The sequence below is a fragment of the Trachurus trachurus genome (genome assembly GCF_905171665.1).
Source record: "Trachurus trachurus genome assembly, chromosome: 2".
NCBI classification, from domain to species: Eukaryota; Metazoa; Chordata; class Actinopteri; order Carangiformes; family Carangidae; genus Trachurus; species Trachurus trachurus.
In genome coordinates this window covers 7,663,939-7,679,835 of record NC_139914.1, presented here as the reverse complement: position 1 = coordinate 7,679,835, position 15,897 = coordinate 7,663,939, and the positions used below count along the sequence as shown (strand labels likewise).

General features: G+C 45.9%; 2 protein-coding genes and 1 long non-coding RNA gene across 4 annotated transcripts in view; 1 reads left to right on the top strand and 2 right to left on the bottom strand.

Moving 5' to 3' along the window:
* raph1b (Ras association (RalGDS/AF-6) and pleckstrin homology domains 1b) overlaps positions 1–1,834 on the bottom strand; it is a 41,106-nt gene extending 39,272 nt beyond the window's left edge. The window contains exon 1 of the mRNA XM_083992223.1: positions 1,597–1,834. The gene's annotated coding sequence lies outside the window, so the exon portion shown is untranslated. The remainder of the gene's footprint in view (positions 1–1,596) is intronic.
* Positions 1,835–8,307: 6,473 nt separating this feature from the next.
* On the bottom strand, positions 8,308–11,524 carry LOC311000565. 2 transcript variants are annotated; one of them, XR_014596095.1, is made up of 5 exons: positions 11,369–11,524; positions 11,062–11,248; positions 10,095–10,167; positions 9,413–9,813; positions 8,308–9,260 (listed from the first exon to the last, which is right to left on the bottom strand). It is a non-coding gene; the product is annotated as an uncharacterized lncRNA (long non-coding RNA). The 2 variants fall into 2 exon arrangements; XR_014596096.1 differs by having other exon boundaries at positions 11,062–11,174.
* A 1,790-nt stretch (positions 11,525–13,314) lies between these two features.
* LOC310997143 (T-cell-specific surface glycoprotein CD28-like) lies at positions 13,315–15,566 on the top strand. The gene is made up of 4 exons (XM_083986790.1): positions 13,315–13,627; positions 14,638–14,952; positions 15,043–15,182; positions 15,281–15,566. Exons 1-4 carry the CDS (start codon positions 13,543–13,545, stop codon positions 15,392–15,394), a joined length of 654 nt encoding a protein of 217 aa, XP_083842916.1. The 5' UTR covers positions 13,315–13,542; the 3' UTR covers positions 15,395–15,566.
* Positions 15,567–15,897: the final 331 nt, after the last annotated feature.

Below are 15,897 nucleotides of genomic sequence, written 5' to 3'. Positions count from 1 at the left end.
TAAGCGAATGGCCTGCATTGTTGCTCCACTGTCTCAATGCCCAGAATAATGTGCTTCTAGTCTAGTGCTTTGTGGATGCAAATCAACCGTGCCTGCAGGACACAGACGGTCTATTATAATGCCACAGAGGGGGAATAAAGGCAGGGGCAAAGTAGCTTCTTGGTGTCTCTTTTATGAGCCCCTCCCCTGTATTGAAGAGATGCGGCTAAATATCTGTCCGGCAGTGCAAACACAGGGGATGTTTACAGGATGGGAACATGGGACCATACGTACGCCGGTCAGACAGACGGCGACATGGTGTGCACCTCTAGTGTCGGGTGACCTTTGAACCCTACAGTCAATGAAGGGTCATTATCTTTCCAGTGCTAATGTCTGAGCGGACGCTACAAAGCACTGAGAGAGACACAGCCTGACCTCTGACGGGATGCTTGCTCAACTTCTGGCCCGGGTTCGGCCCCACATCTCTGTTATCCTGCAGTGTTGACTGACAGCTGTGGCAGAACAGGTCCAGATGTGGATGTAGCATCTTGCAACAATGCTGTATTTGGGCCAGAGTTGGGCCTATGCTGGGCCAGAGGGGAAACATTTTCTGTGTGTGTGTGCTATCTAGGGATAATTTGGTTGTTTGGTGAGCTCTAGTTATTTCAGCATAGTCAGTATTTAACTTTAACAAGAGGTTTCTGCACATATACATAGCAAAAGACTTGGACTACACTAGCTAAGGTGGATGCTAACATGGAAGTGGGAATAGCCACTGGTCAAACTGGCTACATGTTATCCAATCTGCAGCCGGCGGCGTCATTCAACAAAGGGGATTAAAACAGTGCTCATGAACTGCTGTGAAGAGAGCAGCTATTGATGAGCTGAACCCAGCAACCTTTACATATACCACCGCGTATCTTGTACACTTTTAAAAATATATTTAATAATTTATAAGACCACCGGCAGGATATAAACATAACCGCGACAAAACCATCGGCCATTACCGGGAGCTGGTAGCCTCCTCCCGCTAAACAGGGTGGAGACTGAACATATCCACTCTGTTAGATGCAGAGGAGGAAAAACGAGGTTGAAAAATACCTCCAGACACACACACTAGTCACAGGGCTGGGCTTTGGCAATACAAAAACAAATACATCACAACAATGGGCTCATGTTCAAATGTCACTCCCATGAAAAGCTGCGGCTCTTTTCCCAGTCGGCCCAAACGCCGCACACCCTAAGAAAGGGATTGTTCAATGGCCGCATAGGGGAGGTGGAGGGGTAGAGAGGGGGGCATTAAAACCCCCCACTATTCAAACAGACAACCCTATAGCCTACACTTTTTCTAACAAGCTACAACACAATTATATTGTGCCCAGCTCTTGTCTATAAGAAGTCATATGGTAAACACGCAGTTCTAAGCACTCCTCTGTTTCTTTACCACAGAACCAAACCTATAACACGAGCTCTCCTCCCAGGTGTGTTTTGATTGATATACTAACTGGATTATTTAACACTGACATTTTCACAATGCGAGGATGTTTATTCTAGAGAGGTCGAAAAGACGTGGGAGTCGTGGATCACACAGAGATAGTAAAAGAAAAAGCCACTTACAGTCCAGTGGGATTCACAAAGAGGCTCCTCTCTCCTCCTCTCTGTGTTTTCCAGTGGGAGAAAATGATCCCAGTCCTCGGGCTGGAAAAGAAGGAAAGTCCCGTTGTCCTGTGTGTGTAATGAGTAATGTGTGTTTTTGAAGAGGTAGTCTAACAAGTCAAAAAACTGCCCGTTATCCTCATGTTTTCTCACGTTGCCTCGTCTACACACATAACCCTGCTCCCTTTCCCATTCTTCTCTCCCGGAGCTGATGAGGAGACACGCTGCGCGTCTCCGTCGTTTCCTGTCCAGCCCAGAATCCACTGCTGCCTTCACGGACCGTGGGAAATATCCAATGCCACTGCTGATAACGATGAAGAGGAGTGATTTAAATTGAAGAGCAGATGTGACTGAGAAAGAGATGAACTGCTGTGTTGCTCCAGGTAAATAATTCACACATTTTTGCAATGCAACTTCCTGCTGACCAAGTAATTCGAATTAAAATTACACACTCACCATCAACTCTTTACCCTGCTACTTGAATGCAAACTCTATTTGTGCTGCATTTTATTAAAAATAAAACTGTTTTTAAATAATATTTGATCAGAATCCATTTTAAGACCACCTGATTTATTTAATATGATCATAAAAGACTGTATATACAAAGAAACCGGTAATGTTGGAGGAAACTTGAATGCAGCATCAATATCCAGCAGCTATTACCTATAATAAACAATAATAATAGGGTAATTGTGAGAATAACACTAAAAAAACAAACAAACATGCTTTAGGAAACTGCAAATTTAGTTCAGGGCCCAGATGAAACCACACAGGGTTAGTTCTTGCTGATGCTCACCCAAAGTCACACCACCAGACAAAAGGGACATGTTCCAGATTAGGAGATTATTACGCATTATCCATATGGACACATGGCATTACTAGCCCTTCAACCCCCCTCATTCATTTTCAGAGTTAGAATTACAGGGAAACATTTTTGGAAACGCTCCTAATCCCTTAGACTCTGTCACCATGCTACACTAAAGGAAACATTTCTGTCCCTTTATTTCCACCAATTCTTGTTATAAAACCTGAATAAAAGAAAATAAGAGATGCTGAATGAAGTGAAACACCCTGCTGCAGTTAATATAAAATTGCAGCCTGTAAATGTAATAGTGACTATTATCAGAGACGTTAAGGACTTTGCTATTATCAACAGGCTGATCAAAATCAAATGCTCTGTTGCCATCTAGTGGGATAAACTACTTATTGCACCTTCACCTAAAACCAAGATGTAGCCTATTATATGCAAGACAATTCTGTAGCCTATTTATTATCCTGTAGGTCTGAGAAACCCTCCTCAATTGCTGATGTGGAGTCAAAGATGCAGTTAGAGGGATTACAGCGTCTTTCCCTGGAGTCTCCTTTGGGAGGTTCATGCAATACACCATGCTTTCCTGCGGGTGTTGTTCTCTTTACGGTTGGATCGGGTGGTAAATGTCTTTATTTGACTGTCCATAGGGATTCAAAATCCACTTTGACATGTGTGATTATGTTTATAGTTGTGTAATTTGAATTTATTCAGTTTGGATGGCTTTAGGCCTACAACACTGAGTAAAATGTGTGAGGTTAAGTGGAGTCCGGAGTTTGTGCTTTCTGTTGTCATCATCGTTAACTTTTTGTACATTTGGATAGTTTTTTCTTTTCTTTTCTTGATGTTGATTAGTTTGCTTTTTGTGTGGTTTGTGATGTAATGTCTAATTTGTAGATACAGACAAACCTGAAGACCAATCAGGTTGGTTTTAAATTACAGAAAACTGTCTTCAGGACCTGAAGGGAGGAGAGATATAAATACCAACTACCACTCTGGAGCTGGAAATTCCCGATAGTTGATTGGTTAATTGTTTCAGGTGCCACACCAATCGGAACTCAGCTAATTGTTCCTTTGCTCCCCCCCACTCCCTCCCTCGCCCTCCACCCACTCCTCTACTGCCCCCCACTCCCCCCTCCTCACCCCCACCACCCTCCTCCTCTTCTCAACTTCAAATTTCAAAATTCAAACTTCAAAATTCAAAATTCAAACTTTAAATTTTAAAATTCAAACTTCAAATTTCATTAAATTCAGTTTGGGGAAAAGTAGTTGGGGAAAAGTTTTTCAGTTGTAGAATATTCAAAAGTGAACATTATTTACTAATCACTGTTGTGGTTTAAAATTAGGTGCAAAATATAAATCAAGAACTGTATATATACTACTTTATGAATATTGTTTATTTGACCAGTTTGAATTTAATTTAAATCATATTTTGTTCCTGTAATCCCCCCTGAATCCACCAAACTGCTGGGATCAGAATAATCCTGATTTTTTGGATCAAAGTTATCCCGATCCTACTGAAAAGTTTTGAACAACACAAACTGAGGGTTTGATCCAGATCAAAACCAAGATTGGATTACGTGATCTAATCCGATCTCAGAATCCGTTTTTGGTTTTGAACAACCCATTTTCAAGATTTGATCCAATCCATTATCCAAAATCCGATTGGATTACCTTTGAACAACTGGGCCCTGAAGATCACCTGAGTCTACGAGAACTTTGCTCCAAGTCTCTGTAAGTGCGATAAAACTTTCACTAAACTGACGAGCAAAGTTTATGAAGAAGCTGTTGAAGCTGCAGAGACGTGATGACGTAGAAAGAGACGTTTGAATCCGCTCCGTGTGTCCATGGTAACAGAGACAGCAGCTAGCTCAGCAGCTAACAGCTAATTGGTACTAGCAGGTGAAACAGGAAGTGTGTGTGATACTAAAACTAACACTGAGTGTTTTCATGTCAGGAATATGATTTAAATTCTAGACTTTTTAGATCAGTGTCCAATGAGAAATGATTGATTTGATTAGAAACATGTTGAAATGTCCTCAGAATGAACCAGACACTGTGTAGTCTGTCATTTAAAGCAGATATCAGTGGAATGTTTTTGTTAATATAAGTCCTAAATAGTCCTATTTTCCGTCAGCAATCACTTACATGAAGTATTTCAGCCTAAACACGAGTCTCTCCGTCACTCTGCTCTGCTGTAACCCGAGGAGAAAATTTTCCTTGTGGGATACAAGTGTTATCCAATGAGGAGAGAGAACGGCATGAAGGGCTGTGTGTGCAGCCAAGGGATGCGCGTGAATGTGGTGACGTAGCACGAGGACCAATTGATGCCTGACAAGGGCGGGGGCTGCTAACTCATGGTGCGTTCAAAGAAACTCGTACTTTGTGTTTTTCCTTCCTGTGAAGTCATACCAGTTCGATCTGGTACGAGTTCACGGGTCGGAAGTTACGAGTGGCCGTTATAGGGAACTTTCACAGACAACAGGATGGTAAAAACACGAGCTACGGGTTACCTGGAACGCTACCAAGTCGTAGTTGAGACTTGAAGCTGTAACTTACGGTTTCAAAAGCCTGCCTTGAACGCAGCATTAGCCGAAACGGCCGTGAAGCTGATATCTGCTTTAACTTCATGTATGGAAACAAAACACAGGTCTGAATATTCATTTATGTATGTGCATACACGTAAATGTACGTGTGTATATATATTTGATACAGGTATGTGTGATACTATGAAGTTTGTCCCTGTTCACTGACGAGACAAGTGTAAAATTTCTAAAGGTTTATTTGACATAAATGTAGAAAATAAGCAGGAGAGTAAATGAAGACAGAGACGCAGCAGCAGCCTCCATGTTCATCATCTCTGTCTCTTGTGACACAGACAGTCCCCGTGAGGACAAGCGGATCCGATGGAGTCTTCAGGACCTGGACGGAGCTGCAGGGAGGAGAGGTGAGGACCAGACCAGACTTTGTGCTCTAACAGTATGTGGAGATGTATGTGTGTTCATGCAGACAGGCTGGATTGTTTACTTTGTACTTTTTGGATATGTGACCACTCTGGTGACCTACCTACCAACTGGATCATGTGTTTTCTTTTACACATTGTAATAAAAACTACAGCCACTTTATGTAAAACTGTTTATTTTTAACACAACATTTGCAGCAGTATTTTTTTCTCCTGCATAGTGTTAGTGTGAGAATTAGAATAAGAAAGTGTTTGTCAACTTTATTAATGTCCATCCATCCATCCATTTTCATCCGCTTGATCCGGAGTCGGGTCGCGGGGGCAGCAGTCGGAGCAGGGATCCCCAGACTTCCCTCTCCCCGGACACTTCCTCCAGCTCTTCCGGGGGGACCCCAAGGCGTTCCCAGGCCAGCCGAGTGACGTAGTCACTCCAGCGTGTCCTGGGTCTTCCGCGGGGCCTCCTCCCGGTGGGACATGCCCGGACACAGGTGCCCGAGCCACCTCAGCTGGCTCCTCTCGATGTGGAGGAGCAGCGGCTCTACTCCGAGCTCCTCCCAGGTGACAGAGCTCCTCACCCTATCTCTAAGGGAGCGCCCCACCACCCTGCGGAGGAAACTCATTTTGGCCGCTTGTATCCGGGATCCCGTTCTTTCGGTCATGACCCAGAGTTCATGACCATAGGTGAGGGTGGGAACGTAGATCGACCGGTAAATCGAGAGCTTTGCCTTTCGGCTCAGCTCCTTCTTCACCACGACGGACCGATACAATGTCCGCATTACTGCGGCCGCCGCACCGATCCGCCTGTCGATCTCGCGCTCCGTTCTCCCCTCACTCGTGAACAGGACCCCAAGATACTTAAACTCCTCCACCTGAGGCAGGAACTCTCCCCCGACCTGGAGGGTGCAAGCCACCTTTTTCCGGTCGAGAACCATGGCCTCGGACTTAGAGGTGCTGATTCTCATCCCAGCTGCTTCACACTCGGCTGCAAACCGCCCCAGTGCATGCTGAAGGTCCTGGCTCGAGGGAGCCAACAAGACCACATCATCTGCAAAAAGCAGAGATGAAATCAAGTGGCTCCCGAACCGTACCCCCTCCGGCACTTGGCTGCGCCTAGAAATTCTGTCCATATAAATAATGAACAGAACCGGTGACAAAGGGCAGCCCTGCCGGAGTCCAACACGCACCGGGAACAGGTCTGACTTACTGCCGGCAATGCGAACCAAGCTCCTGCTCCGGTCATACAGGGACCGTACAGCCCTCAGCAGAGGGCCTCCGACCCCATACTCTCGGAGCACCTCCCACAGGATGCCACGTGGGACACGGTCGAAAGCCTTCTCCAAGTCCACAAAACACATGTGGACTGGTTGGGCAAACTCCCATGCACCCTCGAGCACCCTGCGGAGGGTGTAGAGCTGGTCCAGCGTTCCACGGCCAGGACGAAAACCGTATTGTTCCTCCTGAATCCGAGGTTCGACTATCGGCCGAATTCTCCTCTCCAGCACCCTGGAATAGACTTTCCCCGGGAGGCTGAGGAGTGTGATCCCCCGGTAGTTGGGACACACCCTCCGGCCCCCCTTTTTGAAGAGAGGGACCACCACCCCGGTCTGCCAGTCCAGAGGCACTGTCCCCGACTGCCACGCGATGCTGCAGAGGCGTGTCAGCCATGACAGCCCCGCAACATCCAGAGACTTGAGGTACTCAGGGCAGATCTCATCCACCCCCGGTGCCTTGCCACTGAGGAGCTTCCGGACTACCTCAGTGACTTCAGCTTGGGTGATGAATGCATCAACCTCTGAATCCTCAGCCTCTGCTTCCTCGACGGAAGGCGTGTCAGTGGGATTGAGGAGATCCTCGAAGTATTCCTTCCACCGTCCGACGATATCCCCAGTCGAGGTCAACAGCTCCCCTCCTCCACTGTAAACAGTGTTGGCGGAGCACTGCTTCCCCCTCCTGAGGCGTCGGATGGTTTGCCAGAATTTCCTCGAGGCCGACCGGTAGTCCTCCTCCATGACCTCCCCGAACTTTTCCCAGACCCGAGTTTTTGCTTCCGTGACCGCCCGGGCTGCAGTCCGCTTGGCCTGCCGGTACCCGTCAGCTGCCTCGGGAGTCCCCCGAGCTAGCCAGGCTCGGTAGGACTCCTTCTTCAGCTTGACGGCATCCCTTACTTCTGGTGTCCACCACCGGGTTCGGGGATTACCGCCGCGACAAGCGCCGGAGACCTTACGGCCACAGCTCCGGACGGCCGCGTCAACAATGGAAGTGGAGAACATGGTCCATTCAGACTCAATGTCTCCGGCTTCCCTCGGAATCCGGTCAAAGCTCTCCCGGAGGTGGGAGTTGAAGACCTCCCTGACAGGGGATTCTGCCAGACGTTCCCAGCAGACCCTCACGATACGCTTGGGTCTGCCAAGTCTGACCAGCTTCCTCCCCTGCCAGCGGATCCAGCTCACCACCAGGTGGTGATCAGTTGACAGCTCAGCCCCTCTCTTCACCCGAGTGTCCAAGACATACGGCCGGAGATCAGATGACACGACTACAAAGTCGATCATTGACCTCCGGCCTAGGGTGTCCTGGTGCCACGTGCACTGATGGACACCCTTATGCCTGAACATGGTGTTCGTTATGGACAAACTGTGGCTAGCACAGAAGTCCAATAACAAAACACCGCTCGGGTTCAGATCGGGGAGGCCGTTCCTCCCAATCACACCTCTCCAGGTAACACTGTCGCTGCCCACGTGGGCATTGAAGTCCCCCAGCAGAACGATGGAGTCCCCAGTTGGAGCGCTTTCCAGCACCCCTCCCAGGGCCTCCAGGAAGGCCGGGTACTCTGCACTGCCGTTCAGCCCGTAGGCCGAGACAACAGTGAGAGACCTATCCCCGACCCGAAGGCGCAGGGAAACGACCCTCTCGTTCAGTGGGGAGAACTCCAACACATGGCGGCTGAGCTGGGGGGCTATGAGCAAGCCCACACCAGCTCGCCGCCTCTCACCATGGGCAACTCCAGAGTGGAAGAGAGTCCAGCCTCTCTCAAGGAGTTGGGTTCCAGAGCCCAGGCTGTGCGTGGAGGTGAGCCCGACTATCTCTAGTCGATACCTCTCAGCCTCCCGCACGAGCTCAGGCTCTTTCCCCCCCAGCGAGGTGACATTCCATGTCCCTAAAGCCAGAGTCGTTGTCCGGGGATTGGGTCGCCGGGGCCCCCGCCCACGGCTGCCACCCAAAACACACGGCACCGGCCCCTCATGGTCCTTCCTGCGGGTGGTGGGCCTACTGGAAGGCGGGCCCACGTCGCTCCTTCGGGCTGGGCCCGGCCGGGTCCCGTGGGCGGAGACCCGGCCACCAGGCGCTCGCCTGCGAGCCCCAACCCCAGGCCTGGCTCCAGGGTGGGGCCCCGGTGACGCCGATCCGGGCGACGTGAACGTCCTCGATATTGTTCCACTCATGAGGGGTTTTGGAACCGCTCTTAGTCTGACCCGTCACCTAAGACCTGTTTGCCTTTGGAGACCCTACCAGGGGCATTAAGCCCCGGACAACATAGCTCCCAGGATCATTCGGGTGCTCAAACCCCTCCACCACGGTAAGGTGGCGGTTCAAGGAGGGTTCCAACAACCAAGAGTACTCTGACTGATCAGCTCAATAACTGATTCGATCAGTCAGTACTCTTGGCTGTTGGAACAAACACCTGCAGCCACATGGCCTGGTCTACAAAATGGCTGACTCACCAAGTGAAGCATGTGGTAGACTCCACTGCCAACACAAACCAGAGATGGATCAAGGTTGACAAACATTGTGAGTCTTCAATGTCGTCTTTGAACCAGGTGGTGAAGTTCTTGTGGTCTCAATGGTGGACAGCAGCTCCTGAAACAAGATGGAAAAGCAGTGTTAGACAGGACTACCTCATGTTGAATGTGTCCTTTGTCTTTCAGACTGAACAAGATGGGGGCAACTGTGACTATGTGTGTTGTGAAGTAAATAAAGATTTCTGTGTGTATGCCTTGACTGTTTCTTACCAAGTAGAGGTGGCAGCAGTACAAGTACATGGCAGCTGTAGCCAATCAGCTCAGGGTTCAACACCTACACAAGAGACAAAGAGTGAGACAAACATCAAATTAATAAAACCAAACCTGAAGTCAAAGATCTAGAGTTGCTGCGCCCAGCGCCGTCTCTTGTGGCGAAGTCGCGTTGGCTAAGTGGCAGCAGCTGCTGCCCCTTCTTGCTGCTGCCCCTTCTTGCTGCTGCCGCTCCAAAAGCTGAATGACTATTTGTAGGACTCTGCTCCTCTGGTCGCTGCAGCTGCTCATCAGGACCGGAGTGCACACACCTGTGCTCGGCCAATGGAGAAGCAGCTCCGCCTTCCTGGAGGACCTCACCTCGTTAAGCACCAGATTGGAGACATCTGGAGTAAATGAGTCTGTGTGACAGTCAGATACGTTCAAGAAATACATAAGCAATAAACAGACATAAGTTGTAGTAAAAAAAAAAATCTGCTACATACATGAAGATAAACCAGATATGTGCATACCTATACATACTACACAAGGATTGTTGATCATAGCGCTAGTATGTACAGTTACAATTAGCTGGTCGTATATAAACCTACTGAATACACACATGGCTACACATCAATGAGGTCCCAAATGAAACCCCAGAAAAACAAACTAGCATTAATGACAAATAAAGAAATGCTCTTACTGCTGTGCAGACAGTCAGTCAGCTCCTCCTGCTTCATCTTCACTGATGTTCACAAACACCTCTGACTCTCCACCTGGGACAACACATACACAAAAAACATTTAGTCACACTCATCCTGACATTTAGAAATGTTTGAGCTGCAACAGTTCAGCTACAAATCACACTTACATCCTAGGGATGAATAAAGTATTCTCTACTCTCTACTCTACATTGTGTTTTGACAAACACTTTCTTATTCTAATTCTCACACTGACACTATGCAGATAAAAAAATATGAAACACTGTTAGAGTATTGATGCAAATATTGTGTTAAAAATAAAGAGTTTTACATGAAGGGGCTGTAGTTTTTACTCTTTTACTACAAAGTGAAATAAACTAACACATGATCCACTTCTGTGGCCACTAAGACGACTGCTGCGTCTCTGTCTTCATTTACTCTCCTGCTTCTTTTCTTTATGCAGCAGGGGCTGGCTCAATTTGTGGCAATAAACCTTTGGACACTTTACACTTGTCTTTTGTCAGTGAACTGGGCTCTGTGGTGGACTGTTGTGTCTCTTAAGACTAAAGCTTCATAATATCAACACACATACCTGTATCAGACCTGTGTTTTGTTTCCATACATGAAGTTAAATGACAGATTACACAGTATCTGGTTCATTCTGAGGACATTTCAACATGTTTCTAATCAAATCAATCATTTCTCATTGGACACTGATCTAAAAGTCTAGAAATTAAATCATATTCCTCACATGAAAACACTCAGTGTTAGTTTTAGTATCACACACACTTCCTGTTTCACCTGCTAGTACCAGTTAGCTGTTAGCTGCTGAGCTAGCTGCTGTCTCTGTTACCATGGACACACAGAGCGGATTCAAACGTCTCTTTCTACGTCACCACGTCTCTGCAGCTTCAACAGCTTCTTCATAAACTTTGCTCGTCAGTTTAGTGAAAGTTTTATCGCACTTACAGAGACTTGGAGCGAAGTTCTCGTAGACTCAGGTGATCTTCAGGTTGTCTGTTTACTTCACACACGTGGGACAGGAAGTGAAGCGGAAGCTGCTGCAGCTTTGACAGCGACACCTGGAGGTGAAGAGGAGGAGGAGTTGATCACCCAGCTGAGTGGACCTGCTACTGATTCCTGCTCTCGGACCACACTAAAAGACCACACATGCACAATGACTCACACATCCATTCCCACATCAACATTCAGGAATCTAACAATCACATGCTTTTCCTCGTGCATTGTGGGAAATAGAGAGCCACGTCAAACTCACCTACAGTCTGGAACCTGTCCATCATCTAGGTCTGGAAAAAGTAGGAAAACTCCTTGTGTTGCTTCACTTTCACAATTCTGCTGAAAAACAACACAAACACTCAATATTCAAACGACTACTACACAGTACAAAACAACCACCAGCTGCAACATCAGCTCCTCCACACGTCACACGGTCATGTTCTTCACAGTGTTTGATGCATTCACAAACAGTCCTTGCTTCTGCAGGTGCAGCTAGTTGCTGGGACCACACCACCAGTCTGACCAACAACATGCCAACACCACAACTCAGACACATCTGGACTAACAGCAGCTGCTTCATATCTGTGCATTACAATAGAAATCTACCACATTGCACTTTATTTCTCAACAGTTTTCACAATATATAATGATAGCATTATTGGGTTTTACACCACATTTCCTGCCTCTTCTTTAAAAAAAAGAAGAAAAAAAATCAAAATTATCATTACCTCTCTTCTCCTGCCTGGCTGTTGAGCCTCCTCACCGCCAGGTCGCGCCATTGAGGCTGCAGCCTCCGGTCCGGGCACTTGGCCACCTCACCTTCCCTACAAACTTTATTGTAAATTTCTAATACTTACATAGATAGGCTCTCAAATATTGCATTTTATTCTTTCTTTCTTTTTTATACTAGGCATCTATTTGCTAAAATCTGCATGGATTTATAAAACAGAAAATAAATAGGCCTATGTATGAAAATAAATCAATTAAAAATGGTAAATGTAAACACCAATCCAAGGCACTTCATCCCATTGAGACTATTCCCAGTTCAACACATTGCACTGCATCTCAGTTTCCACCAGTTTCTAATGTTTGTTCATTAAAAATCTTAAGGAACTGATGTGTTTGTTTAACTCGTGTTTAAACCACACTCCTGACCCATGTTGATGTGTTAACTGGTGACCTTATCGAACAGTTCCGTCAGCAGATTTGCCACAAATTCATTACACAAAAGATTATTATGCGTCTGTGAGTGAGCACTCTGTACTAGCCACATAAAAGAAAGAAAGTAAAGAAAATCTAACATTCGCAAACTCCCTTCGAGCTGGACTCAATCACACATCAGCAAAAAAGACAATATAACATGTCTTCTGTCCACCTTTGTGAACCACACTCACTGATGCCAGTGTTTTCCTTGCATATTACTAAATTACATCAGCATCCAGGTAACATCTTGATCTGGGCTTTCCCAAGAAACAGATTTGATGTCTTCCCACTGAACACCTGCCGAAATGGCACGTGTTCACCCCTGGTTCTCAGGAGTCCTGGAAAAACTGCAGTGAATGGAGAACACTACGTTTACAAATGAATTTAGACTCAGAAGTTAGCTGTGGTGTGCTTTTTTTTGTCACCTGAAAGTGTCATAAGAGTGTTAGTTTCTTTTTCTCCCCTCTTCAGACCGACTGCCTGTGTTGACACTTGGGCAGCCGCACATATGTCAGTTTAAAACCAGTTTGAAATCTGTTTGGCACTTCTCAATGTGTTCAGTAAACGTTGCCACATCACACACTGGGTCATTGCACTCGTGGTCACTCATTCAGGCCCCGGCTGCATCTGCAACACTCATTTTCATATGCACTGCTTAAAAAAACACACACACTGAGCTCAACCTGTGTAATTTGAAATCTCCCTCCTTCTCTTATTCTAAAACTTTACTTCAACGCTTGAAGTTTTGACAGTGAGTGCATTGTAAAAGCACATTCACAGATATTCACGTCAATTTACGATGATTTTAATATTGTTTTTCTGCATTAGGTTGCTATATCTATATGCTTTCTGGATGTATACATCTTACTGTACTGATACCTAAGGAATCAAAAGGTCACAAACTCCAGGAGAGAGTGGAAACTTCAGAGGAGGAGGCGTTTTCTATCACAGGATGTTTTCCTCCAAGAGAGGGTGTGTGAGGCTCAGTCACTGCAGCACCGTGGGAGTTATTCAATCACACAAGGGGAGGATATGATGTGTAACAGTCAGAGAGGCGCATGCATGGAACCAGGCCTGATGGTATCGGAGTAACGGATCAAGTTCCTCTCCGGCACACGCTCTGTGCAGTGCTGTACGCTGGAGGAGCTTCACGCTGTAGGTGATGAGGTGGGGCCTTGAGGACATTATCGTGCCGGAGGCGAGTTCACGCTCACAGTGCCGAAGATCAAGATGACGGTTTGCTGGATGTTCATCATCCTCCTCGGCTGCAGGTTCTTGCACACGGCTCAGTCTCAGACCACATGTCCCTGCAGGGGTAAGTTACACGCTTCCCAAAAGTCACAGTGATTTGTATTTCTAAGAAAAAATATCCACTAGAATAAAGTAATTGTAAAAATCCTACAGTCATTTCTATCACACAAAGCAAAGTTTTTCACTGTGCGTATACGGTTACAGTTGAACTCTTTGGTTTCCTTTGTAAACACTGAGGTTAGCACCCTCGGTCTTTGCATCACTGCATTTAGACTGATAAATCGCAGCAGTGGTGTCTCACTGGATAAATAATGGCAATTTAAATGTAGAAAAGTAGTGCTTAGAGTAGATAAATTTATAGTTTAAAGTGGATATAATCTCACTTCTTGACCCCTCTGACCTGATATGACCCCTGATGCCGCTGGCTGAATACATGTATTTGTATGTTTTTGAGCAGCATCCGAATTGGAATCAGTATTTACATAAAAAAATATCGAATGACTTGTTTCTACAACTTTAGGATAAATGCAATGAAACAATCATTTCAACTAATATGCATATAGCACCCAGCACTACATCGCCCTAACCACAAACCTGAGGCCGCAGTCTTGAGTCAGTCAGTCAGTGGCTGACTCAAGAATACCACTCACATGTCAAATGCCTGTTTTTTTTTGTTTTGTTTTTTCTCAGTTGAAATGTGAAAATGGTTAAATGTGCTTAGCTTGTTATTGAACAAATTCCGAGCGGGGGAGCGAGTTTCTGCGAAGTGATGAGTCTTCAGGCCCGAATTTCAGAATTTCAGAGAAATACATCAATCTATACAGGAACACAGAAAAAAAGAACAAAAAAAAAACAAAACACTTCCTTTGCAAAGGGTGTTGCAAATCATGACTTGGTGTACTGCAAAAACAAACACAATGCTGTGCTATTGTCTTTACTCAGAGCATTTTTTCAATTTCAAAGTTGTATTTTCAAGTTCTATTTGCAGCATTTCCAGAATCTGGGATCTGCGTTTGTCATAAGAAATCAAAATTAATTTGCACCCTGATTAATAATAATATTTTCTCTCTCCAGAGCAGCCGAAACCTCTCTGTGCCCCTGTGTCTGTGCCCTGCCCAGACAAGACTGGATTCCTGAAGCTGAAAATTACACTTCACAAGGACCATGATGAGCTTTTTAATATTTACTGTGATCAAGGCAACGGTACAAACAATTGTCCGGCGCCACGCAGCAAGGAGGGTATTAGATACGAGGACAAAAACAATACATTCTTCATCACTGAGTTATCTGGCAGCATCTATGGAACCTACTACTGTGACATTGTGACATGGTTTCCTCCTCCCTATAAATCCATACCCAGTACTTTGAAGATCCAGGCACTTAGAGAAGGTAAATATTCCAAAATTGCACACATATGTAAGTCTGTGTGCACACAGTAAAGTCCCTCAACACCTCATACATACAGTATGCTTCTTCCAGGACACATTTGCAAGAGTAAACAAAACAGCACTACCCCTAGTGACAATCCAAGCCATGGATTTGTCTGGATTTGGAGTGCGGCGGTGGTTTTGCTCATCATCTACGGCGTAACTGTCACCATCATCGCTGTGAACAACTGGGTGAGATATTCCTCATGTTCCTAATGTGAACTAAAGGCACTTAAACGCATCCTATTTGCACAGGCACACCCTTATGTTGCTGCTCGTGTGTCACCCAGGTCAAGCTGAGGAAGACGGACTCCCAGAGTGATTACATGAACACCAAGCCCAGAGCGCCGAGGGAGCGCAGGAAGAAGAAAGGCGTTCAGAGACCGGTGCCACGATACTTCTGACTTCTCACGCTTCGTCTGGCCGTTTGCACACTCATACCCACTAACTAACTCTGACATTACGCCCGCGGAGGGTTATTGTAAGCGAGGATTTGTGAGAATTCGTTTAAACTTCATGTAGTTGTTGTTTTTTTTTGTCTACACAGCAAAAGTAGCAGTTTCCTTAACGGTTGTGGTTGTATTAAACAATGAAAAAAAACTGACTGACTTTGGTTTTGCTTGCTTCCTGTTTCACTACCTTACGGTCGTTACATATCTTACACACACACACCTCTATTTGGAACCCCTATCATTGTGGTTGAGAGATGGTGTAAGAATGAGGGGATTTTCTTCCTTTACCACAAATGGTTCACTCAGCTGGTGGATCTCTGTGGTTCAGAGGTCACTATTAGAAAAACACACACACAAAACCAAGCTGAAACCATGGTGTCACATAAAAAAACTGCTATTACATCATGTTTCATTTCCCACTTTGCAGGCTGTTAATTTCTGCAAAAATGTTGCTG

Excerpts from the sequence above, each read along its gene's own strand:
- LOC310997143 (XM_083986790.1), top strand. The coding sequence starts at position 13,543 with ATGACGGTTTGCTGGATGTTCATCATCCTCCTCGGCTGCAGGTTCTTG. Across the intron at positions 13,628-14,637 it reads GACCACATGTCCCTGCAGGG|AGCAGCCGAAACCTCTCTGT; the intron begins GTAAGTTACACG and ends TTCTCTCTCCAG. Across the intron at positions 15,183-15,280 it reads TCATCGCTGTGAACAACTGG|GTCAAGCTGAGGAAGACGGA; the intron begins GTGAGATATTCC and ends TGTGTCACCCAG.